Below are 27459 nucleotides of genomic sequence, written 5' to 3'. Positions count from 1 at the left end.
CTGCGCCCACTCTACAGAAGTACAGCTCTCATTCTGCTCAAACCAAGGATCACTTGGGCCAGAGAGCAGAGCACCCTTGGAGGGCACTAGAATTCATAACATTTCCTCTGTCTGAAAAATAAGAAGTTATCATTTCACTGCCCATCATCTGTTTGAATGATAGTGACCTAAAGACATGATAGTTTTAATAGTTACTATGCGTCTTGATACATTTTGAACATTCATGTGCCTTCTCTAGCACTCCCAAGTTTGTGATGTCATCTATACATGGGGTAGAAAGAAAGAACCAAAATGTTCAAGGTACAAATGACTGAACAGCTGATAAAGTTTCCATCGATTATTTAGGACAAAACAGAGCCCTATGAGTAACAAGCACCAGAGCAGGAATAATACACGTGCCACAAGAAAATTTCTCCTAAATAACATTTAAATATCAATAAAACATACAGTTTATATGTAATAAAAAAAAAAGAAATACCCTTCACGATTTGTTTTTATTTCAATGTAACTCTTGGTGACAAGGGGGAAAAAGGCATAGAGAGTTTGATGTCTAAATAGTAAAGTATGCTTTTACTTTGGCATTTTTATGGAGAATAACTGGCAGCCAGAAAGGATGTCTGTGGGATATTTAGGCTGTGATTTTCTGAGAGTAGCTGGGAGCAATAAACACATTTCATCTCAGCCCACAGGCAAGGTAGAGTCCAGGCCACAGCCCAAAGCTTATTCCTTTGCAAAGAGAAAATAAACAGCCTTTTCTCATCTTTTCTTAAACATCAATCTAGATTTACATCTAGATTTATCATTAAGTGATTTCTGCATTTGACCCCTGATTACTATAGAATTTGTGAACTTGATGTCTGCTTTGATTTTGTCTTTTGTGAACTGTTAGAAAAATGTCACGTTTCATTATGCTTGATTGCTGAGTGAGAGGGTAAGTGTGGAGGCATTTTCAAGGAACGCCCCTGTTCAACTCCAGGCAACACTTCCTCGTGATTATATATGCACTTAGACAAGAGTACAAGCTTCTACCTTGATTGTCACTCACGGGGAAATCATGAATATGTCAAGAAGCTTTTTAGAGCAGGATGAATGCTTCCTGTGTTTGCAGAGTGGCACTTCTGATCCATGTCATGGGGCAGAGGGGGTGGGGGGACCCTTTTCCACTTACCTAAAATTGTCCCCAATATAAGGGATTTGACAGCATTGAATTCCGTCCCCGAAGACAGGATGACTTGTCTCCTTGCATTTTGGTTCACCTATTAAATGTTCCACATGATGCAAACATCAAAATGATGAGCAATTTTGATGGTAAGGGGATGGAAATCAAAGGGAGACCAAGAAAAATGATAAAAAAAATAAGCTATATGTTCATGCTATCACAAATGTTAAAGGAGAAACTGCCTTTTATTATTATTATTATTATCATTATTATTTTTGGCTTTCTAGGGCTGCACCCTCTGGCATATGGAGGTTCCCAGGCTAAGGGTCTGATCAGAGGTGAAGCTGCCAGCCTACGCCACAGCCACAGCAACCCCACATCCAAGCTGCGTCTGTGACCTACACCACAGCTCATGGCAACACTGGATCCTCAACCCACTGAGCGAGGCCAGAAAACGAACCTGCAACCTCATGGTTCCTAGTCGGATTCGTTTCCACCGAGTCACGACGGGAACTCCTAAGAAAACTGTTTTATAAACACTTTTTATAATATCTCAAATTCCACTTCACCCATTGCCCATCCCTTTCCCCTACATCTGTCTTCATGATTTAAGTATCTATAATTGGTACAATCCACAAAGAGATGCAATAGCTATTTTGAACCTCCAAGTTTTTACTTATTTAGAAAGGGAATTTGTAATATGAGCAGAAAAATGTATTATTCATACAGATTAGATATAAAAGATGATTCTTCAAAACTCAGTGACAATGCATAATTGAAGCACTCTGAGGTTTTTCAAAATGCATTCCCACTTTAAGCAAGATCTTGCTTTTTCCTTGTGTTTACATTTCTGTAGCATTTGTTCTTTTGTTATCCAGTGGGAATAGGTTCCCACTGGAATATCTCCAGGAGCCACTAGGACCAACTAGACAATATTTCCCAACCAAATAAAGCAAATCCAATGAAGACAGTTTGGTATTTTATTTTATTTTTGTCTCTTTGCCTTTTCTAGGGCCGTTTCCGTGGCATATGGAGGTTCCCAGGCTAGGGGTCCAATCGGAGCTATAGCCACCGGCCTACGCCAGAGCCACAGCAACGTGGGATCCGAGCCGCGTCTGCAACCTACATACACCACAGCTCACGACAACCCCGGATCCTTAACCCACTGAGCAAGGGCAGGAATCGAACCCGCAACCTCACGGTTCCTAGTCGGATTCGTTAACCACTGAGCCACCACGGGAACAGTGTGGTATTTTAAATGGTTAAAGATTAATAATAACTGTGACAGGTTGCTAAACACACAAACTTTGCTAAACAAAACAAACACTTTGACTACATTTCCTGTCCTAGGAAGACTCCTGGAAGAACAGTGCTGAATGTGTATCTCTCTTACTGGAATTTATTATCAAATTTTTGCTCTAGATCTTACTTTCTGAGCATCATAATTTGAATCACTGTTGCTGTTGCTGAATTTACCAGCTTACCTTGACAAAGACCACTGCTGCTTCTCTGTTAATTGTCACCTGATGGAGCTGCCCATCTGCCAGATTTTTAAGACCAAAGTTTAAAACATCAGGTTCTTGGTGTCTGTCAAGCTTATACCTGATCTGCAAACTTCCTAAAGAAGAAGAAAATGACATTTTCAACTACAATAGAACTTTATACAGTCAATGCAGGTTCTAAGGTAACTGCATTGACTTTTTAAAAAATTATTAAGTTTTTTTAATTTATTTTTTTAATTTAATACCATGTGAATCTATGGAACATTTACTTGAGCACAACAATAGTTCCTTTTCCTGGACTAGTAATCATTTATGTGCTGTTCTGGGGCCAAAGTCAGAATCAAATTGCTCAGTTTTAAAATCAAGACCATGTGATGTTTCTCCAAGTTCTTCCATTTTCCTTAACCAGAGGACAAAGTCTAAGTGAAGCTTATGAAAATGCCAAGCTAGGCTGGAAGTTAATTATTCATGTGGTATTCATATTAGCAAATGGTAAAACCTCAAGCTATACTGCAGTAACATTCAGTTTCTATAAGCAGAACTTCTTTTAATGGGACTTCTTTTAATGCATTTTAGTGTATCACTGATATTCCCATAAGTAATCTTTTTTTTGCACAACCAGAAATGTTCGCCAATGTTTCTGCCATAATCAAGAAGCAGCAAAAGGAGAGAAGCGATCTGCTACAATATCCAAATCTTCATAGGCACCCACTGCTCTCCTTCAAAGATGCACCCTCTAGCCGGTAACTCTGATACTACCTGTACCAGATTATCAGTCAGAGATCAGAGGAATCTTTTCCAGAAGTTAAGTTTCTCCCTTGATTCTCTGGGAAACAAGGTTAAAGCTTGGTTCTGTTTTCCAACTGGGAAAGCCTTGATACTGTTTCCTAACCGGTGGTCATGGGCAGGTAACTCGTATCTCCCTTTTCTTTGGCTGCAGACAGGACATGACTGACTTCCCAACCACTGATGGGTGAGAACAATCATACTGATCTGTGCTCACGAAATTGGCTTTTACATAGTTTAATGCACTTCCTCACTTCCAAGGAGGAGGATGTATTTGCCATGTAAAAAGCTGAGAGATCATCTTTCAAAATGAACTGAAGTACTAATTTATTCATGTGCAGAAGGCAAGACCCCTTCATGATAACAAGAAGCCCAGCTGAACATAAAAGTGGGAAGAAAGCCGCCTAAATTTCATCACTGAAATGTTAACTTGAGTGAGAAACACTTGGGGTTATAATGAAAAATAAACCAGCCCTAATAACATGAGAGTTACAGCGCATGCACTGCCTTTCCTGGTTTGTAGTTTAGCACTGGAAGGGCCCTCACATTAAGATCCTAATTTTCCAAGTCAGTCTTCGTGCTCTTGCGGTGAAGACACTCACCATTCGGGGCGAGGATAACTGAAAGGTATTCCTCCTGGAAGGAACTCACATAGAGCAGTAAACTGGGCGTCGCTGTGGTCCGGAAGCTCAGGGTGACCGTTTCTCTAGTCGGTGTCAGATCCTCATGAGATAAGACTGAAAAGGAGCTGGAGTTCTTATCGAAGGTGTGATTGTAACGCTCTTGAAAATTGTAGATAACTGAGGAGCCAGTTCCAAAATAGGCAGAAACCTCTGGAATGACATGCAAATTTTGTTATATTAGCAACAGGTAAGCATATGCGTCTTGTTTGATGCACCTTTATGTATATTTAAAGAACATCTCTAATCTTTCAATATCTCAAAAGAGAAAAAATGGTATTCTTTGGTTTTTTTTTAATTAAAAATTTTAAGATTAAAAACAAAAAAGTGTAAACAAAAAGTTTTGTTTTTGTTTTTTGTCTTTTAGGGCCACACCCATGGCATACGGAGGTTCCCAGGCTAGGGGTCCAATTGGAGCTATAGCCACTGGCCTTCGCCACAGCCACAGCAACACCAGATCCAAGCTGCGTCTGCGATCTACACCACAGCTCATGGCAATGCTGGATCCTTAACCCACTGAGTGAGGCCAGGGATCAAACCTGTATCCTCATGGATGCTAGTCAAATTCTTTTCTGCTGAGCCGCTCATAAAAAGGCATGCCCATAAAAAGATAATTAACCTTTCCATATTCCTGTAACTCAGAACTGGGTAACCATATTTTATTATTGCCCCTGGGAGTTCCCTGGTGGCTCAGTGGGTTAAGGATCTGCTACTGTCACTGCAGTTGCTCCTGTGGTGTAAGTTCGATCCCTGGGTCAGAACTTATGTGTGCCTGCGGGGGCAACCAAAAAAAAAGTGTTAAAAAGTATTTTATTATTGTCTCCAAAAGGCCTCATCATAGATTTATAGAAGATTAAATGTCCATTGGAAAAATACAGTTAAAAGTTATTGCTCTCCTTGAGATGTCGCATTGATGACCCTCTGAGAAAGTCACAGAGGAGGACATCAGCTCTAACAGAAGCAAAGACTTCTCAAGAAAACAAGCACACCTCCTCCCAAGTGAAATGGAGGCATTCAGAACAAAAACAATTTTATTTCAGTGAATTATACAGAATCCCCTTGTCCTCTCTTTCCAGCATCAAATGCCAGAAACAGTCTCCATAGTTCTCAAGAGTCCCACACTTCCTCTGTGTCCTGCTCTCTGTCCCACTCACCATTCTCGCAGAAGGGCCCATCATATGCAGAGAAGGTGCAGTCACAAGTGATCCCTCTGTGCTCTTCTCTGCACCTCCCTCCATTGCGACACAGGTGTCCGTAGCTGCTGCAGTGTCCTGGACAACCTGGCTGCACTCCTGGCGTCATCGTGGCTCTTTCCTCCAGATCCAGGGCCAGCCCATTCAACTGCAGAGACCGCATGCATCCCAGAAAACCTCTCTGTCTGCCGGCTGTTCCACCTACGAAGCAAACACTGCAAATGCCAACATGATCCTGGGTGTCAGTCTGACATTTCCTCCCCACTTCGAACCAAGGCCAATTGGAATAACAACAAAAAAGGGAACTGTTCGTGAATATAATCCTGAAAACAAAAGCTATGGTCAAGGGTTAAGAATCATCAAACGACACGACACTGAATAAACCATCAACAAAAATATTTTTAAGGTGAACTTGATAAATATTTATTCTAAAAATACTTCTTTCAGTTATATTGGAAAAGACATCTTTTTACATTTGTTCCTTCCTTAAAGAGCAAAATAAAAACCACTGATCCTTTTAAAAGTTTAAATTCATAAACAAGGACATGCATGATAAATGCTTTATAGTTGAAAATCTTTGCAATGTAATATACATTATAAATTTGAAATATATAAATGCGTATATGTATTTTATATAATGTATAACGAATGTGTATATATTTTCATAATATATGCATCTAATGTATAATACATTACAAATTTATATATTTGTATAATATATATTACAAATTTATATAAATTTATATATGTATTGAAATTTTAACACATATGCATACAAATTACATATATATGCATATAAATTATAACATATATGAATAATTATAACATGAATAATTATAACATATATGAATAATTATAACGTGTATATATTTGTACGTGTATATATATAAAATGCTAATTCTTATATATATATATATAATACTAATTATTACTTAGAAGAAGTCTCAGTAATAAAGCTGTGAAAAGGAATTGAGGCAAGAACAAAGAAAGAGAAGGCAGAAGGGGTAAAACCAAAATTTAAGACCTCAGGCCTTCCTTACTCCATCCTGCTGGCTCTGAGTTCAGGTGGTATAACATAAACTAAATAATATATACCTCTCTATTTTTCTATCTAATTTTTCACGTTAGCCTAATAAACATGGGAGCTCATTAGTCACTTGGAGTGCTTGCTAAAAACAGATATTAGATTCATTCCAAAAGATTCTGATTCAGTGTGCCTGGGATAGGTATGCCAAATCTGAATTTTCAACTTACTCCTCAGGTTTTAGAAACATTATCTTAGTGGGAACACTACTTCCAGGTAGATTTCCATGCATGCTTTGCTCCTAAAAATTCCACTAATTAATCCTCAGGATTATAAATTAGAAAATAAAATTGTTTAATTTGATTCACAGTTCGATAACGCAAAGTGAAGCCTCGACTCAGTAAGAAGTAGCTGTGCCTGAAGCTGGGTTTTATGGTGCCATGGGCTGTAGACACACACACACACACACGCGCGCGCTTAAATTCACTGAACAACATTAGTCCCTGGGCACTGCTGTAGGTATCTCTTGGCAAAGCAAAGTGTGTGCTAATTTGTGATTTATATCAGTTTTTAATTGGACCGTGTCCTTATTTACTTTAAAATATGTGAGAAAAGACCAAGTGAGAGCTACTTTGTTAATCTTCTTAGTTTCCAAATTAGAATAGAGTTGTTTAAAAAGTAATGTAGCAAAACTTATTCCTCCCTTTGGGAAAAACAAACAATAATAAAGAATAAGCAAGTAAATTAGAGGAGAGACTCCTGCTATCTAAAGCTTTAAAGAACAGAGAGTGAGACAAATGAGCCAGCCCTGGTTCTAAACATGGCATTTGCAATAAGAGAGCAGCACAAGGTGGAGATCAGGACGGAAAGGAACCAGGTGCTGGGCTGGGGAAAGTCCTGCAGCGCAGAGTCACATGAGGCTACCTTTGCCTCCCTGGTCAGCTGTGATCTGCTTTTGAGGGGACACTGGAGGATCTTGTCATAATTACAAGGCTGGTTCTCTATCTACACTGAGAAGTAAAATAAGAGAAGCAGATAAAATTTGCACATGGTCTTATAAGTAGATGGATAAGAAGTGAAACAAACATAAATTGTCCATGGTATTGAGGGCAAGCTTTGGGATCAGTCCAGCACGGCTTGGATTTCCCTATGGTTGGGTTTCTGTGGCCAAGTCACTTGATCTCTCTGAGCCTCCATTATCTCATCTGTAAATTGGGTACAATAATTGATGGAAAATATACTAACACCAAGTGAACTCTTGGTACATGGTGTCTGTGTGGCTGAACCACACTGACTCCATGTGTCAGCTCCATCTTAGGCCAGCCGTCCCACTCCCTTTCCTTCCTCTCAAGGAATGCACCCAAGCCAGATAATCAACTTTTACCCTCCCCTTCTGCTGACAGAAAAACGAAAGAATGCTTTTGGCTGATGCCGATGGTCACCAGATCCTCCTGGGAGAGGAAAAAATCCCAGTTCCCCACAGTGCATGATGTGCTGCTCACTTGATAGATTCTATTTTTAGCTTTGACCCCTTGAAGTCCCCCTGCACCCCTTTCTATGCCTCAAAGCACAGCTGCAAATGCCTCTGGATCAATATCCACCTGATCCTGCCTGGGTGGAAGTTACGCACAATAAAACTTCATAATTGCACTTTATGGAGTTTTCAATATCTCTGCCTCCAACCATTGCTATTATCGCTACTTTTTAAAAATATATATTTTATTTTTATTAGGGTACAGTTGATTTATATAGTGTCATTTTCTGTTGTACAACATAATGACCCAGTCATATATATGCATTCTTTTTCTCATAATACCTTCCATCATGTTCTATCCCAAGAGACTGGATATAGTTCTCTGTGCTGCCCAGTAGGACCTCATTGCTTATCCACGTTAAATGTGATAGTTGCATCTACCCCCAAACTCCTTGTCCATCACACTCCCTCCCCCCTTCCCCCTGGCAATCACAATTTGTCCCCTATCATCATACTTTGCAGTGATGCACATGACATTACTTCGATTTCTCTTGGTGCACCTCTGCACTCACAGCACAGCTCAGTTAGAAGCACTCACCCACGAAGAGCTGGCTGTTGAGCTGCAAGCGGGCATGCCCATCCGCTGGGGCGGGCTGGGTCTGGCGGGGGAGCTGATCCACTTGAAGGGATGCTTCTTTAATGTTCCGCTCTGCCTTCACGTGATGCCACCGATTGTCATTAAAGGGAGTGGGGGATGGCACCGTGACCTCACAAGGCCCATTCCCCACATCAAAAGAAAAGGTCACTTCTGCAGGGGCTGGAAATAAAGACGGAAGAAGTGCTCAAGTTCATTCACAGGGGAGAAAATTTAGTCTTGAGTAGACCAGAAAAAAGCACAATGACATGCTCCTTAGGAAAGGAGACCGTGATTTAAGGCAGACAAATGTCACTAGGAGGTGGTTAGGGGCAGGGGAATAAATCTGAATCTGGAGAAAGAAAAGCAAAGCTGATTTTAACATATTTCTCCCCAGAGTTTACTATTCATCTTGCTAAGCCCTAAGCAATTGAGGTATTTACCTATAGAAAGAAAACTAATGTTTGAGCTGATTTCATACCTATAAGTGAGTTTATTTAAAGGTGGTTTAAATCTTCATTTTTTTTTTTCCCCTTTTTCGGCATATAGAGTTTCCTAGACTAGGGGTCAAATCCGAGCTGCAACTGCTGGCCTACGCCACAGCCATAGCAACACCAGATCCGAGCCGTGTCTGTGACCTATACCACAGCTCACAGCAACACTGGATCCTTAACCCATTGAGCAAGGCCAGAGACTGAACTCACGTCCTCAGGGATACTAGTCAGTTGTCACCACTGAGCCGCAACAGGAACTCTAAATCTTTATATGGTTTTAGAAGAACTATGTGAAATTCAGATTCAGTAAGAAATTAAGCTTTGCCTACATAAGAAAGCAATATGACTAGTCAGTTAAAACACAAAATTTTGTGATTTAGTAAACAGTTGTTTCATCCGCTTGGCATAATACCATGATTGCACATAGAACTAAGACAGCTAGGAATTGTATAGACAGACTGGTGTGTATTTCATGAATCACTGTTTAACTTTCTATTAAAAATAATTATTTAAAATTATTGACTTTTAGGAGTTCCCATCGTAGCACAGCAGAAACGAATCCAAATAGGAACCATCAGGTTTTGGGTTCAATCCCTGGCCTCGCTCAGTGGGTTAAGGATCCGGTGTTGTTGTGAGCTGTGCCGTAGGTTGCAGACATGGCTCAGATCTGGTGTTGCTGTGGCTGTGGCGCAGGCCAGCAACTGCAGCTCCAGTTAGACCCCTAGCCTGGGAACCTCCATATGCCACGGATGCGGCCCTGAAAAGCAACAAACAAACAAAAAATAAAATCATTGACTTTTAGCTTTTAATAAAGAAATTCAGTTGACAAAGGAAGCATGGCAATAAATCAGGGATTAGGTTACTAAAGAGGTTATTGCTAATTACTGAGTACCCAGTGGCTTGGTCCAGAGTGAGCCCCTCACCTCGTAGCTCTAGCCTGATGAAGTCTGTGATCCCCAGGTTCTCTACAAACACCCCTGAAGAAGCTGTGGTCTTAAAAAAGAAAGACACGTCAGCACTAAGCTCTCCTCGGAATGTAGGGAAATGAAGATATGACGTCTCAGTATTGAAGGAAGCTGAATTCCAAAATGAATCTGTTTACAAAAAGAAAAAAGAAAAAAAGACAGTAAAAATAACAATGCAACAAAACAAGTATCAATTACATTTTATATTTCTAGCACTTTAATCACTCAGTGCATTATCTATACAAGCGTTCATTTGGGGCTGCTTCTGGACAGATAACCGTGACCTCAATGTCCAAATAGTGATTCCTTTGAAGATGAAAAATCTTGACATAGCTACAATTGAGTGGAGAGAGATTCACTTTGGAAATGGCCTTCAAATTTTTTTTTTTAAACAGTATTGTTGTTTAAATTATCATGGAGTGAAATTGATTCTTGGGGAACACTCAGTTTTATAAACTTTAATACTTGCTTGAATTTATGTAACCATCACCAAAATCAGGATAAACAATGGTTTCATAACCCCCCCCATTCCCTCTTGCTATATCCTTATAGCACACCATCCACCCACCCCGAAGTCCTGGCAATCATGAACTAGTCTCTGTCCCTATATAGTTTTGCCTTTTCCAAATAGCCCATAGACAGAGTCAAGCCGTATGCAGTCCTTAGAGATCGGCTTCTTTCACTCAACAAAAACTTTGAGATTCATTTAAGTTGTTGTGTGTTGACATCTGTTCCTTTTTACTGCTCTGTAATATCCCATCACATGGATGTGTCACGATTTGTCTACATTCGTCAACTCTACTCTCTAGAGTTGTTTCTAGATTTTGGCCCATTATAAATAGAGCTGTACAAACATTTGCATAAAGATTTTTGGGTAAACATATGTTATCATTTTTCTAGGGTAAATTCCTGGGAGTATAATTCCTGGTAAGAATATTTTTAATTTCATAAGATACTGCCAAACTGTTTTCCAGACTGGCTATATCATTTTTAATTCCCATCAACAATGTACAAGTGATATAGTTGGTTCATATCTTCACTGGCATTTGGTATTGTTAGTATTTTTTTTTTCATTTTAGCAATCCAAATTGGCGTATAATAGTACCTCATTGTAGTTATAATTTGCCTTCCCTAATAGCTAGTGATGTTGAACATTTTTTATAGTGTTTATTTGTCATTCTTCCTCTTTAGTGAAGTACGATTATCTTGGGAGAACTGACATTTTTCCTATGTTGAGTGGTCCAGAGTCTTCCAATGCATTAACATAGTATATCTCCCATTTATTTAGATTTTTAAAATTCCTTTCTTCAGTATTTAGTCATTGTTTTGGTTTATAGATCTTATACATTTTTGTTAGATATATACCTAAGTATGATATTCTTTGGTTGAAAATGATATTGTCTTGTAAATTTTGGTTTTCAACTGCACGTTGCTAGCATCTATGATTAATTTGCCTGTGTTGAACTCATATCTGTAATCTTAATGAGCTCACTTATAAGATCTAGTAGAGTTTTTTTGTTTTTGACACATTCCTTGAGGTTTTTCTATGTAGATAACCATATGCATATCTGTGAATAGTTTACTTTCTTGCTTTCCAGTCTGTATGCATTTGTTTTCTTTCTTATATTATTTCCTTGGCTAGGACTTCCTGCATGATAAAAGTTATTGAATAGGAAAAAAAAAATAGTTGAATACAAGTGATGAGGTTGGATAGCCTATCTTGGGGGAAAACATTCAGTTTTTCACCAATAATTATGATGCTAGCTGTTTTGTATAGATACTATCTTACTAGGCTGAAGAATTTCCCTTTTGTACCTAGTCTGCTAACAATTTTATTATAAATGTTATTCTGGTATAAATTATCATGTTGAATCTGTTATTATAATAATTCAAATTATAATGTTCATATTAATTGATATAGAAAAAGCATCTGGCATTGCCTTTCTTCCTTAGACTGTTAATATGGTAGAGTACATTGATCATTTTCCAAATACTGACTCAGCCTTGCATCCTGGGATAAGCTGCAGCTGGTGGTGATATCTTCTTTTAAATATTCCTGGATTATTTCCTAAAGTTTTGTTGAGGATTTTTGCATCTATGTTGGTGATAACATTACTGCTATTTATCATTTTTTGCCCTTTTTTGGTCTAGTTTGGATATCAGCGCAATGATCTCCTTGAAATGCTGGAAAGAAATTCCTTCTCTATTTTCTGAAAGAGACTCTGTAGATATGATATTTGGTATTTGGTAGAGTTCACTATTGAGACCATCATGGTCCAGATTGCTTTTACAGAAAGTTTCTAATTATAAATATATTCCATTAATACTATTAGATCCACAAACAGTTGTATGTTTCATCCTGTGTGTTTGTTAGTGATTTTCAAGGAATTGGCCCATTACATCTATATTATAGAGTTATATCTATAGAGTTGTTTATGATGTACCTTTATTATACTGTTGATATCTGAGGAGCCTCTAGTGTTACCCTAACTCTCATTTCTCATATTGGTAATTTTTATCTTTTTTTTTTTTTGGATAGTTTTGTTAGAGGTTTATCAGTTTTATTAATCTTTTTAAAAATCATTTTTTTGTTTTTAATAGATCTTTACGTGTTCCGCTTGTAATTTAATTGCTTTCTATTCTTATCCTTACTATTTCCTCCTTTCTGCTTGCTTTAGGTTTATTTTTCTCTTCTATTTCTAATTCCTTTTGGTGAAAGCTTATATTACTGAATTGAGATCTTTTTTCTTTCATATCCCTATAAATATCCCTCAAAGCACTGCTATAACTGCGTATCACCAACTTTGAAATGGTACATTTTCATTGTCATTTGTGTCAATATATTTTATCTATCTATTGAGACCGTGTTTAATTCAGGTATAATTTAACAGTTTGGTGTTTAATTTTTAAGTGCTGGGAAACTTTCTCGCTATCTTTGTTATTTATTTCTAATTTAGTTATGTCAGAGAATGGATTTTGTAAGATTTAAATTATGTAATATCGTCTAAAGTTTGTTTTACGGCGCAGAACAGACTGTATCTGAGTTGAAGATTCAAGTATATTTGAAAAGAATGTATATTCTAATGTCGGTATGCATTCTATAAATATCATTAGATTCAGTTGGTTTCTGGTGATGTTCAGGTCTTCTATGTCCTTGCTGATTTTCCTGCTATTAATTCCATAAGTTAATGAAAGGAGTACTGGTCTCTTTAATTATAATTATGGATTTTTCTATTTCTTCCTTCGGTCCTGTCAATTATTGCTTTGTGTTTTTTGAAGCTCAGTTATTAGCATAAACATTTAAGATTCTTTCTTAGGTCTTCTTGTTCCTTTAAAAAATATTTATAAATATTTATTCCTGGAGTTCCCGTCATGGCTCAGTGGTTAACGAATGCGACTAAGAACCATGAGGCTGTGGGTTTGATCCCTGGCCTCGCTCAGCGGGTTAAGGATCCTGCGTTGCTTTGGCTGTGGTGTACCTCTACCCTGGGAACCTCCATATGCTGCGGGTGCAGCCCTAGAAAAGGCAAAAAGACAAAAAAAAAATTATTCTTTTTTTTGGCTTCCAAGCAAAATTTTTAATATAGAAAGTCCAGTTGTCTTTAAATTTGTGTTTTTGTAGTATATAGTTTTCCCCATCATTTTCTTTTATTATGTCATTATATTTGAATTTCTTGTACACAGAATATAGCTGAGTCAAAACAATCTGCCTTTTAACTGGTTAATTTAGATCACATATTAAATATGAATGTTGATATACTAGGTCTATCATTTTATTATTTTTTTCCTCATTTGTTCTCTCTTTTTTTTTTCTTGTTCCCCCCTTTCTGTCTCTTTTTGGATTATTTAAACATTTTTTTTCAGCATTCTATTTGTATTTGTCTATTGGTTCTTTTAGGGACTACTACATATACATAACTTTCTCAGTCTGCTTAGAATCTGTGTTTTAACCACTTCAAGTGATTTGTAAAAACCTTGGCAACAATTTTGTCCCTTTACTTACTCCTGTTTACATTGTCATTTCCATATGATTACATCTATATGAAACAAAAACCCTGTGAAATAGCGTTGTATTTTTTGCTTTCAATCCTCAGATATATTTAGAATAACTCAAACGAAAAATAATTTATTAAGTTTACCCTGGCATTTATCTAATGCTGATTTTTTATTTCTGAAAATCCAGATGTCCTTCTGATATCACTTTCTTTCTATCCAAGAAACGTCCTCTCGAAATTCTTTTAAAGGATGACTTCTAGCAATGAATGCTTTTAGTTTTGAGGTTTTTTCGAACTTTACTGACTCCTAAAGGACATTTTTTGCTGCATATAGAATTCTGGACTAACAATTCTTTACTTTGGGCACTTAGCTACTCCCATCTTTCTGACAAGAAACTCAGTGTCATTTGAATCATGTTCCCCTATAGGCAGTGCATCATTATTTTCTCCGGCTGGTTTCAAAATTTTTCTCATTGTCTTTAGTTCTCAGCAGTTTGATTATGATATGTCTAGACGTGAATTTCTTTGTGTTTATCCTGTTTCAGTTTCATTCAACTTCTCAAGTCTCTCTTTTGCCAAACTTAAAAAGTTTCCAGCCATTATTTTTTCAAATATTTTTTTCAACATCCACATTCTTCCCTCCCTTCCTCTGGAAATTTAATTACATGAATGTTATATCTTTTATTATTAACCAACAGGTCCCTGAAGCCCTGTTCATTTTTTTTTCCCAATTTTCTTTCTTTCTCTTAAACTGGATAATTTCTATTTAGCTTCAAGGTCATTGACTGTTTCATCTCAGATCTGCCAGTTAGTCTATCCAGTGCATTTTTTTATTTCTGTTACTGCACTTCTTAGTTCTAAAGTTTCCATTTAGCTCTCCTTTATATATCCTATTTCTTTGCTGAAATGCTCTCCTTTTTCTACTTGTTTCAAAAGCATTTATTATCACTTGTTAGGGTTTTTTTGTGCAATACCTGTTTTAAAGTCTTTATCAGATAATTCTAACCCTGTGTCATTGGTATCTGTTGATTACTTTTTCTCATGCAAATTTAGCTTTTGCTGGTTCTTTATATGCAAAGTAATTTTGGATTATTTCCTAGATATTTAAAATATGATGTTAACAAATTCTGGGCTTTGTTTAAATTCAAGGATCATACTGATATTTTTCTTATTTTGCAGGCAGCTGGCTTGGTTAGGATCTGGCGATGTATTCCAGCCTGCCTTCTGTGGGCTCTGAGGGCTGTCCAGTTTTCGAGCATCTGCAGTACTATTCAGATCTGCCTCACCTTTGCACCACTCAGTGGCCAGTCTGAGTTCTGGGCTGCAGCCTCTTAGTTCAGTTCTCAACTTCTTTGGTCTATAATTAGGACCAGATCCAGGCATGCATAGTTCTGAGGTGAACCCAGGACTTTATAAACAACTTAGGACATCACTTTCCTGAAGGCTTCCCTCTCTGTGCTCTTCCAGGTACTTGTCAGTTCCCTGGGGCTCCCTTTCCAATAATACAACCAGAAAACTGAGGCTCTGTGTAGCCTGCTTTATTGTGCTCTCTTATGCACTTCTGCATCTGTATCCATGTCTGTTGCCAAGTGATGAGTGAACAGAGAAAGAAAACAGAAGTAACATGAGTCTGTCACTGTCTTAGAGCCAGGGCTGTCCTGTCCAGTGCAGAAGACCTCTTTTCTCAGAGCTCTGGCTCCTGCAGGCTTCAGAGGCAGCCTCCGCCACTACTGCCACGGGGCTACCTGGGAACTGAGACCTCAGCAAACAGAGATAAGGGGAAAAAGAGTTTCCTGTGCCCTTGGACGGTTAGGAGTTCCATATTCCCTCCTCCATGCAGGACATAGAGAGCTTCTCCTGGATTTCTTTCCATCTGTGACCCAGTGGCTGAGATGCTGGAGGGAAATGAAATGGTGAATTTTGCTTTCTATTCCCCGCTGCTCTTCACTTTTCAGAGTCCTGAGATAATTGTTTCACACATTCTATCTAGGTCTTAGGAGTGGATTCAGTAAGAGAGATGGGGTGGGTTGTACCTACTTCATCTTATCCAGGAGCAGAACTGGGGTTTGCATTTTTATGTCATGAGTGAGAAAAACAACTCTGCATACTATTATCAGTAGTCAAGGCACGTTCATAGGCTCTCTACATTTTGACTGTCCACCTCCCAGTATTTTTACTATCTGAAATAGGAAACTCTTACTTTTTTCAGTAGTAAGGTTCAGAAATGCCAGGATCCCCTTATACCGCGATATCTCCTATGAGGCCCCAGGGAGGGCTGTGGTTTTACAGGACCCAGTTCAGTCCTGCCTGGCTTCGAGGGCAGCATGGTTACTGTGACCCTAGAGGACATTGCACTTTGGCCTCTCCTCTGAGATGAGTGCCACTGAAGAGTTTGGAGGCAGAAGGCTGAGGTGATCCCTCTGGCTATCGTGTGGAGTATCAGCTATGGTAGCAGGTAGGCCAGTGATGGGTCCACAACAAAAAGCCTGGCAAAGCGATAATGGAGGTAAATTCTAGAACCATTTTTCAAGTGAGAAGCAATCAGATTTGCCAATGAATTCGATATTGGTTACGATAGAAAAGAGAAATTCTGGAGTTCCCGTCATGGCTCAGCAGAAACAAATCTGACTAGCACCCGTGAGGACACAGGTTCGATCCCTGGCTTTGCTCAGTGGGTTAAGGATCCAGCGCTGTCCTGAGCTGTGGTGTAGGTCGCAGATGAAGCTCGGATCTGCTGTGGCTGTGGCGTAGGCCAGCAGCTACAGCTCTGATTCGACCCTTAGCCTGGGAATGTCCATATGCCACAGGTGCGGCCCTACAAATATTTAAAAGAGAGAGAGAGAGAGAGAAAGTTCTGAGTGAACATAATGTCTTCAGTCTAAGGAGCAACAGCGAAAATGGAGTTGCCATGTACTGAGTTGAGAAAGGTTGTTATGGAAATATTTTTTCTTTTTCTCCCTCCTTCACCCCTCCCTCCCCTCTTCCCTTTTTACTTTCACTTTCTTTCTATATCTTTCTTCTTTCAGCCCTTTACTTTCTTCTTTCTTTTCGTTCTTTCTTTCTTTCTTCTTTCTTTCTTTCTTCGTATCTTTCTTTCCTTCCTTCCTCCCTCCCTCCCCCCCTCCCTCCTTCCTTCCTTCCTTCCTTTCTTTCTTTCTTTCTGACAAGTTGAGTTTAAAATGCCAGTGGGAATGAAGAAGCACAGAATAGGAGTTCCCGTGGTGGCGCAGTGATTCACGAATCCGACTAGGAACCATGAGGTTGCGGGTTCGGTCCCTGCCCTTGCTCAGTGGGTTAAAGATCCGGCGTTGCCGTGAGCTGTGGTGTAGGTCTCAGACGCGGCTCGGATCCCGCGTTGCTGTGGCTCTGGTGTAGGCCAGTGGCTACAGCTCCGATTCGACCCCTAGCCTGGGAACCTCCATATGCTGCGGGAGCGGCCCAAGAAATAGCAACAACAACAACAACAACAAAAGACAAAAAAAAAAAAAGAAGAAGCACAGCATAGCCCGTGGGATGCAGGAAGTGGTGAGTTCAGAAAGACTGGGTGCAGGCGTGGACGTGGACGTCATTGCCATCAATGTTGTATTTAAAGCGATGAGACGACGTGGAAAGATCACCAATGGAGAGCAGGGAGGAGAAAAGCTGGAGAATCGTCTTGGAGGAATCGCTACATTATCCTACTGACAAGATGAAGGAAGACTGGGCAGAGCGGGGAGAGGAAAACCAGAATTTTGTGATATGCTGGCCACCAAGTAAAGAAAGTGAATGAAAGAAGAATGAATCATGCAAGGAACCCAAAGTTGCTGACAGGTCAGTTCAGATGATATCTGAGAGTAACAACTGGATTTAGCAACCCTGAGGTCTCACTGGTGACCTGGAAAGAGCAGGTTCCGGGGAGCAATGGAGAAGGCCTGATATTCAAGGGTAGCTAGAAAGAGGGAAATTAAAAATAGAGTCTACCGTAGCTCCTTTTGTGGCTCAGTGGAAACGAACCCGACTAGTATCCATGAGGACATGGGTTTGATCCCTGGCCTCATGCAGTGGGTTAAAGATCTAGCCTTGCCTCTAGCTTCGATGTAGGTCACAGACATGGCTCAGATCCCACATTGCTGTGGCTGTGACACAGGCTGGCAGCTACAGCTCCAATTTGACCCCTAGCCTGGAAACGTCCATATGCTGAGGGTTCGGCCTTAAAAGACACACACACACACACACACACACAATAGAGCCTACATATGTTATTTCAGTTATTTTAGGCACATGACAGATACTCAAGAAATCCAGAAGCATTTGGAAGGGTAAGTAGGGTTAGGTGCATTGAGGCTTCCTGTGTAAATATTGAGAAGGCATTAATGAATGGGTACACTTGATGGGGTCTGTCTTCTCATTTTCTCATTATCTTACAGCACTGATTATCAGGCATCTCAACACTCAACAGAGTGCCTTATGCTTAATAGGTAAATATTACACCTTTGCTGAATAAGTGATAAGATATTTCAGATCATTCCATGCATCTTTGCAGCAGTAATGTAAATGCTACATAAGAGACATACAATCTAAAGGTGATTTATTTTTTCTCAATTACATTAATAATATAGACTTATTTTATTACGATAATATGTTCCTCATAAAGTATAGATCATCAGTATAGACAGGCACCTAGATTTCTCATAAGATACTGACATGTGTTAGTAGGCATCAAGACATCTCATTTTGCCACTACTTACTGTCCCCTGAGCAGAGCAGAGGCCCCAGTGTATAAGCCACTTCAGAATATGGTCGGCCTGTGTCTCTCATCACAACCTGAGTGACCGGTAGGTGCTCCTTACGGGAAAGGATTACTGTGTCGCTGGTCCTAGAAAACAAATACAACCGTCTTAATATTATTCTGAATAACACACAGAATAGTAACAGTCTTGTATTGCACTTTAAAGAGGTATTAAGCTAAATTCATAAATATGTAACAAGGAAATCAAAGGACTCCTCTGAACACTTACAAACATAGTCATAAACTGAACGAGGTCATCTGAGAACCAGACACCATTATTCATCTATGTGACCACAGAGAAGAAAGAAGGCAAGTGCAAAGTCATGTCATGGGTACAGACATGAAATTACTTATCAATGCAATTAAGCAGGTCACTGCTCTTTCCAATTCAGCCACTGTGTAATACTTAGATGCAGAACGTTGGCAAGAGCAGTCTGCCTTCCAAAAAAAAAGAAGAAGAAAGAAAAAGAAAAAAGACAAAACACCTCACTGACAAGATTTAGGTTTTCAGTTCTCAGACTTGTTTGTTTTTTTTTTTACTGAAGTTTCAGAAATCCCTATGGTGGTTATGAGGCATTTCCTTCTTCAATGAAACCATTAATTTACTATCAAAATCAAGCCAAAATACTGATTCAAAATCATGATGAAGATATGATACAATACACTCCTCAAATTAACAAATGGGAACATGCACATGGGAAAGTGTCTTGTTAATGACTCTGTCACCATCCATTCATTCAACAAACTCGTCACACATCTTCTATGTGCCAGAGCCTGTGTGTTGGGGACATAAACATAAAACCAACCATCGACGTCCCCCAAAAGTTTAGTGGATGTTATAAATAATAGCAATAACGACTATAATACTAGCATGTAAGTGATTATTCGGGGAACAATACAATAAAGTACTAGAACAGGAGCCAAGACCTGGTGGGTAAGTTGGCTGGATGTTGTACCACCAACATCCTCTCTGGACAAAGTAGGAAGGTTTTCCTACGTTCTGTAAATTGCTCATGTTTTAATTGTATACTTCAATTATGTGTGTATTTCTGGTTAATGAACAAATAATACTGTGTCTAATTTATTGTTCTTTGTAGAACCTAGTAAGTTCTAATTTCTAACAGTTATAAAGCCACTTTTCACTCCTGTATATACAAGCTGAAACATTTGAAACTGCCACTTGTGCAGGTCCAAAAATTAGCTGTTTCACATGGCTCAACCTAACAACATTGCTGCAAACAAAACAAAACAAAACAAAAACCCCCCTAACTTAATAGTTAATCATGCCAATTCTGTCAGGCATCAAAATATTCTTTTAAGTTAGAAAATGGGAAGTTATTAAATTTTAATTTTGTTTAAAAATGTGAACACAGTGACTGGCAGGGCATGTGGTAAGATATGAAAAATATGAACTAAATACCCTGAAATGTAAGCAGTGATTTTTAAAAATCAGATTGCTTCCAAAAATCAGACTCATTTAAACAACATGGCTTTATCTGGTGAAGCCCCTGCGATTCCTGAGGATGGAAGCACGTAGGCAGATCATCTCAAATATATGACACTTGGGTTTGCTGGGAACAGTGGTCACAAGCTAGACGGTGCCACTACATCACGGGGCAGTGCCAGTCTGGAAATTTATTTTGTGGTAAATGTGGGGATAACATACCAAATTAATCCTGGTATTAAATATCAGTAAATGTTACAAATAAATATTTTAATTCCCGTGATTACTATTTTGGTAGAATCTCTGAGAGGAAAAATCTAAGTGTTTCATGGAGAATCTTTGAATTTTAAAGTAGCTTTTAAAAGCTCCATTTTTTAATGTAGGAAAAAGCTGCACTTCAATTCCGTTCTTAACATCGACAATGCATCCAAGAGCCCTGAAAAAAAACTTTAAAAAATTATAACGCACATAATGTAAAATAAAAGTCTTTTTTCATTCTGTTGCTTGCAAAGTACCTTCCTGAATATGAGAGGATTTTAAACAATTCTTGTCTTAAAATTCTTTATTAGTACAGGTCATTCCCAATTGCTCATGCTATATGCAAGGCATTATATACCATGGTCACCCAAATCATTCAAAATTGCCTAATTTATAGCTATGTCTGTTTTCCTCGTGCTTCTCAGCCCCCCCACACACACCAAATTTGCAAAAATTGCATCTCTAGGCATGAAAATTTCTCACAACGGTTTTAAACACTCAGTAAGAGAACTTCCAAATTCATCTTTTTTTGTTTCCAGTTTCAAATTATCTAGAAATTATTGTTTGTCGTTTATCAGTAGATACTTTTGAGGTATAACAGAGCTTTACCTATTTTGAGTTGGGAAAACTGCAGGAGAGAAATATTGGGTCATTTTTAAGTTTTAAAATTGTTTGGGAGAAAGAGGGACTGGTGACAACATAAATTCCATCACCCAGAATGATGTATTTTGAAAACTCCCAGGCTCTTTATTGGGTTTTGTTGTTCTGTTTGCTCACCCCTTTGTCAAACCCCCTCTGCATGAGTAACTGTGGCGTCATAAAACATCTGTGTTTCTGGCTGGGCAGGTCTCTCAACTTTGTTTCTATCTTCAGAATCATCTTAGCTATTCGTGAACTATTCCTTCCCAAATAAACTTTAGAACCAGTGTGTCACCATCCAAAAAGATAAACAAATGTTAGCCTGTGCTTGGAATTAAGTGGATCCAAGACAATAATTTGGAGGAGAGAGACTTAGTTTTCCTATTTGTGGCAGTAGTGCAAGGTCTCCACTTATTTAGGTCTTCTTGCATTTTCAAAAGAAAGTTTTATGGTCTCTTTTCCATAAAAGTCTTGCATATTTTTGTTATCTTTATTCTAAGGTACTATACTCTGACGTTTTAGAAATTAGTTTTTCTAGTATTTTCTTATGGTAACACAGTCTTGATAAGAGCAGCTATTCTCATATTCAGTAAGTAGCTTTACAACACTCTTTAATTTCAATAATATTTCTCTATACTTTCTTAGTTTTCTTAGTTGACAATCATATTTTCTGGGTAATGTAATCTTTATTTCCTTTTCAATCGTTCCAATCTTTCCAACTATAGTTTTGAATTGCCTCATATATATATATATATATATATTTTTTTAACTTTCTATTACTCATTTCTAACCTAATTGCATTGTATTCAGAGAAACTGTCCATATGCTAACAACTGCTGTTAAATTTTTTGAGTTTCAGTTTATGGAACATTGGGAAAATCAGTTTGCAGAAATGCAGCGTGTGTACTTGAGAAAACTGTATTCTGTAAGTTTATTTGTTCAACAAATCATTTATTTCACTTGAAAATATCCTATATCCTAATTTTTGTTCACTTGACTTACCAACTACTAACAGATGTTTAAACTTCTTATCATGGTTGATTTGTGAATTTCTTCTTTTAGTATTGTCAATTTTTTTTCCATATACATTTTGAGTCATTTTTATTAGATATGTACAAGTTTAGGATTGTTTGTTTTCTCAGGTGAAATTAAAAACTATCATTGTATAGTAATACTAATCGTTGTCTATATTAAAAACTTTAAAATTTACCTGACTTTTGTGTATATTTGCCTGATAAATTTTTTTTTTATCATTTTGCTTTCAATATGTTGAGGTGTACAAAAAAATACAATTGCTTTAATTCAATATGACATCTGGATTTAAATGGATACTTTGGCATGTATATTGTGCATGATTACTCACAGATTTTTATCTTATGCTATATTTGTTTTTGCTTCCTCTTCTTTTTAAAATCTCATTTCCTATCACTTTTGTATTAACAAAGTTTTAGAGACCCCATTTTTCCTTTCTCCCCTCTACTGATTTGATAATTACATGCTTTGTTTTTATTCTTTAGAGGTTACACTTAACACTGTAACATATATACTTTACATGGTATAATTATAATAAACATTTACAAAGCAAGTTTTAAATTTCAGTACTTTTACTTCTAAACATTCTTTTAGTTTTTTTGTAAACTGCAATCATCCATGCTAATAGGATCTGATTGCTTTTCTCTTGTTTCAACTCCATGCATACAGTTATATGTTATCAGTGTCTAGTATTTACCTCTGTGATGTTTGAACCTCTGTGTTTACCGTTCTTTTTTTTTTTTTGATATTTCTTCCTGCATCTGAGACCTTCTAAGATTGCTTTTTTTCGTTCTGAAAACGATCCTCTTGTGGAGTCTGCTGGTGGTAAATTTCTTCAGTGTCTGGTTGTTTGACTCTTCGTTTTATTCTACTTTTTAAAATATCAGCTGGGTCAGCACTGGGAGTTTGACAGTTACTTATTTCTGCACTGTGAGGGGCGTGTCCTGCCCTCTGTGGTCGGGTTCTACGCAGTTTAGGAAGGTCATCGGGCTGGCTGTCTTTCCTTGTAAGGATCTTCCTTTTACCTCTGCTGCTTTTATTTATTTATTATTTATTTACTTATTTTGTCTTTTTTTGCCTTTTTTAGGGTCGCTCCCGCAGCATGCTATGGCCGTTCCCAAGCTAGGGGTCGAATGGGAGCTGTAGCCGCTGGGCTACACCAGAGCCACAGCAACTCAGGATCCAAGCCGCATCTGCAACCTACACCACAGCTCACGGCAACGCCTGATCCTTAACCCACTGAGCAAGGGCAGGGACCGAACCCGCAACCTCATGGTTCCTAGTCGGATTCCTTAACCACCGTGCCACGACGGGAACTCCATATCTCTGCTGCTTTTAACATTCTCTTTAGTATTCTTTGATTTCACCATGGTGTGTCCGGATATGGAATTACTTGTTTTCATCCTGTTTGGTATTCTAATGTTTTCTCAAATCTAGGAATTTCTCAGCTACCTGAATATTGCCTCTTCTAAATTGCTACAATTCCTCTCTTCTGAAATGTTAATCAGACACACATTCAGTCTTTTTCACATGACTCCTCCAGGTCGCCGCTTTCCAAACACCCATTTTGCTTTTCCCTGTTTTATACCTTCTGTGTCATGTATTTACACATATTTTCCATTTCACCAGTTTTCTCATCACGTGTGTCTCATATCTGATCCAACAAGTCTTAAACTGGATGATGTCGTCACTGGATAATATTTGCATGTCTAAACATTTCTTTGATTCTTTTGTAAGCCATAATTACCTTCGTTAATAGGATCTGATTGCTTTCTCATGTTTCAATTCCAGTTTTGATGTTTCAAACAGCTCACGTATTTATCGTACATTTTTAATGTATCTATTATCTGAGATTTTTAGACAGCTCTTTATGGTGGCTTCTGCCTCCCACTTCTGTCCTCCAGTGTTGTATAACCCTGGATTATACATGTTCGGTGGCATTTTACCTGTGAGAATCCGTTGAGGCAGGGGAGGGCAGATCTTCTGTAAGAATCTCGAGCAATCCTACAATGAGCCATTGATGTGGCCAACCTCTGGGCATGCTAACGTAATTCAAGGACCATCCCAGTTATAGAAATTTGGGCTCCAAATCTGTGTGAGAGCAAGTCTGTAGACATGGGTTTTCAGGGAGCTATTTTTTTCTAGAGTGCCGACTGGAAGGCGTGTCCTCATCTACCTTTTCTTTGGATTTTTAGCCTTCTGAGACCTCCAGCTGCATGGTGAGTTCTGTGTATCCCCTTTCATAGGCTCAAGGTATTGTCTGGTTTCCCCTATGTGATTATTTAAGAAAACAACTGGAAATTAGGAAGGTCACCAAACAAGCCTGGGTCAGCCTTGGGGTGGTTGCTTTATTAACTGTATCAACAGTAATAAGTCTGATGTTTCACTTTCAATGACTAGGAAACATTAATCTGGTATTCCTGTTTTGTCTTATTAGAAAAACACAATGGACATGGTTAGTTATTCACAGATAAACAGAAAGAGCTACCTAACAGTTTAGGCTTCCAAATAATTATGTCATAGGCATCAAAGTTTATACTTTTACTTGCTAGGGAATACTTTATTTTTATTTTTATTTTTTTGTCTTTTGTCATTTTAGGGCCACACCCACGGCATATGGAGGTTCCCAGGCTAGGGATCTAATCAGAGCTGTAGCTGCCGGCCTACACCACAGCCACAGCAACGACAGATCCGAGCCACTTCTGCAACCTATAGCACAGCTCACGGCAACGCCGGATCCTTAACCCACTGAGTGAGGCCAGGGATCGAACCCGCAACCTCATGGTTCCTCATCATTTCCGCCGCGCCACAACAGGAACTCCGCTAGGGAATACTTTAATGTATTCCGTTTATTTACTGTTGTGTCCAATGTCTGCCTAAGGTACATTGTTCAAGCAATAAAAAAAAAAAAAATTACAGTTTGCACAGGGAAATTATATGGAAATCACCATTCATTCCGGTCAGCATCACAGTTGCAGTAATATTGAGAATCAATGCAGTTCCCCTCTAATCCACAAGTACATTTTTGAGCATCAGGCAGAGAACCTCCCCAGTAAGTGTGTGTTTCATTGGTTCTTCCAACCCACCAGCTCACTGGGGTTCCATCTGAAAGACAAGTATGAGAAAGGTGACACCTACTTTGCCCCCCACTGCCTGCCTCCCCAATATAGTTCCTTTACTCCCCTCTGTTTAAAACATAGAAAGACTATTTTAGAAGTGAGCATATTTTAACTCAGCAATAGGATCACTTTTCAGAGGACATCCAGCTGTTTAAAATATATATTTGAATGTCAAGACTTACGTTGTCATCATATTTCTTTTATTAGAAAATAAGCAAGTAGGAACTAACTCATTCAAGCATGATATTTACATATTTCTCTTGAGGACTCCAATCACATAATTTCTTTGGAAAGAGCATTCAAGAAAGAACTGTCATCAAAATAAAAACCAGAGTAATTTATACACTGAATCTGAAATCTCTTTGAGATCTTAAAATGCCATTGAAAAAATTTCATTTTATTATGTGAAAATAAACACATTGGTACTTCTTAGCCTGTCTTAAAAGTTTTCTTGGAGACATATGCTGCTTTCTCACACCAAATAGGTTGCTCTGTATTTGGAAACTAAAGAAATGGCACTGAGAAGCCTTCTTCAGGCCTGAGCTGAGTCTTTGATTTGGAACAACTCCCAGACAACAACAGCTCAGCTCTTGAATGCAACTCCCTCCTCAGTGCAATACATAATTAAGTGACCGGGCCAGAGGCTGCCTCAACTCTGCAGGTCTGCTCATGTCTGCCAAAGATGCTGCTGAGACCCTGGTGCATTTTACAGGACATCTGGGAGGGGTGATCAGAGAAGATGGAACTCGGGGGAGGGGAGAGGGGAAACAGTCCCTACGAAACAGAGAATCGGGGCAGGAGGGGAAACAGAAGTGACAGCAAATCAATTGGCTCTGCAAAGGTCCCTATTCGTTGTCACATGCTCTTTCAAACTCTTAAGTTGTCGCCAACAGGTCACCACCGAGAACCTGAAACCGCATCTCCCTAACTTACAACCGCCATTGCTCATTAAGGCTCCCTGTTCAATGAGACTTTGGCTTCTGCCTCCAACCTCTCAGCTTGTAAAGACACGGACTGCGTTTATTACCACCCATCGCAGCCCAGTGGGTGAGGCATATGCCAAGAAATCAATATCGACCATCTTTTTTTTTTAATATGTTGAAAACTTATCTCTGGGTGGGGGGTGGAAGATCTTTTTAGCTTCATATTTAATAGATATATGAGGTGTTTTTCAAAATTCCATTTTAAACATGGACGTATTCAACATGTGCTTCCATAGACTGAAGCACAAAAATTATACACAAATGCACCACTGCATGCCTCCTTTTTTCTCTATAAGCTAAGAACCATCAGGTGTTGTTAAAGGAACAGAATGCATGTGGCTCAATTCAAGATTCCTTTGGGTAACTCAGAGAATTTGCATAAGAAATGATTAAGAATAACATGAAGAAGAACTCGAGGCTGAAATGAAAAGCAGCAGGAGAAAGAGGGATGACCAGGCTGCCTGGCTCCACTTCCTCAATTACTTTAGCCCGTGCTTCACTGTCCTCTCCAGCCACAGCTACCATCCTCAGTGACCTCAAGCATTCACAGTGTGGTGACTAAAGAGTCAAGGCTTACTGTCATCTAACTTCATCTTTAGCCACCTGTAATCATGGGCCCTGATGCTGTCTAACAGACACCTTAGAGATGCTGAAGGAAAAATGTTCCAGGACCCTAGTGAGATCTTGGGCTCACTGCTCCCCGCGCAAGCCCTCTTGGAAACCAAAACCAATGCTCTACCCCATAAAATTCCTAAGCTACTTGTTTCCCATATTGAGTCCCTTGGTGCTGTTCTCACACTGCAACCATCTCATGAGGGACCCAAGAGAAGGCTTTGTTGTTTTCACGCCCTCCACCCAAGAGCAGCATCAAAGCTCCACGTGCCCATTTGTGTTTATTGATAATACTGAGCAAATCGGTGCAACAACTTTAAGGTGTATCAGACTGCATTCTTTGCCTACCTCATCTCTACCTTAATTAAGCACTCCTGGAAATATATAGGTCTGTATTGAATTTGCTTAAATTTAGTTCATACTAAAAATTCGCCAGTTGCAGCATACATGAAATGCAAATAACTAGAGCATGCAACGGTAGTGAATTCTCTCATTTTGTGTCTTTAGCGGGTGCCTGTCAAGTTTAAAAGTCTTTTCTCTTGTCATCTTTTCCCCTAGCCCCAATGAAATACTTGCATTAAATATTTGTTTTTGTTGTTGTTGCTGCTGCTTTATGTATTTATATTGAAGGGCTAACAACTGAGTAACCCCATGCAAATCAATAGGCAGATACTGGACCTTCATGTGGGAATCCTTTG

The 27459-nt window shown here is 38.8% G+C and overlaps 1 protein-coding gene across 3 annotated transcripts in view; it reads right to left on the bottom strand.

Annotated features, from left to right (window-relative positions):
* The window catches only part of LOC125116656 (contactin-associated protein-like 3), a 200478-nt gene that overhangs the window by 15493 nt on the left and 157526 nt on the right, over positions 1-27459 (bottom strand). For all 3 annotated transcript variants that reach the window (XM_047762089.1, XM_047762091.1, XM_047762090.1), the window contains exons 14-21: positions 24996-25152; positions 18634-18761; positions 9870-10040; positions 8417-8635; positions 5282-5521; positions 4050-4280; positions 2644-2777; positions 1169-1256 (exon numbers count right to left, since the gene is read on the bottom strand). In XM_047762089.1, coding sequence (XP_047618045.1) covers positions 1169-1256; positions 2644-2777; positions 4050-4280; positions 5282-5521; positions 8417-8635; positions 9870-10040; positions 18634-18761; positions 24996-25152 — 1368 coding nt within the window. The remainder of the gene's footprint in view (positions 1-1168; positions 1257-2643; positions 2778-4049; positions 4281-5281; positions 5522-8416; positions 8636-9869; positions 10041-18633; positions 18762-24995; positions 25153-27459) is intronic.

The sequence above is a fragment of the Phacochoerus africanus genome, chromosome 15 (assembly GCF_016906955.1).
Source record: "Phacochoerus africanus isolate WHEZ1 chromosome 15, ROS_Pafr_v1, whole genome shotgun sequence".
Classification (NCBI taxonomy): domain Eukaryota; kingdom Metazoa; phylum Chordata; class Mammalia; order Artiodactyla; family Suidae; genus Phacochoerus; species Phacochoerus africanus.
This window is presented reverse-complemented; position numbering and strand designations above follow the sequence as displayed.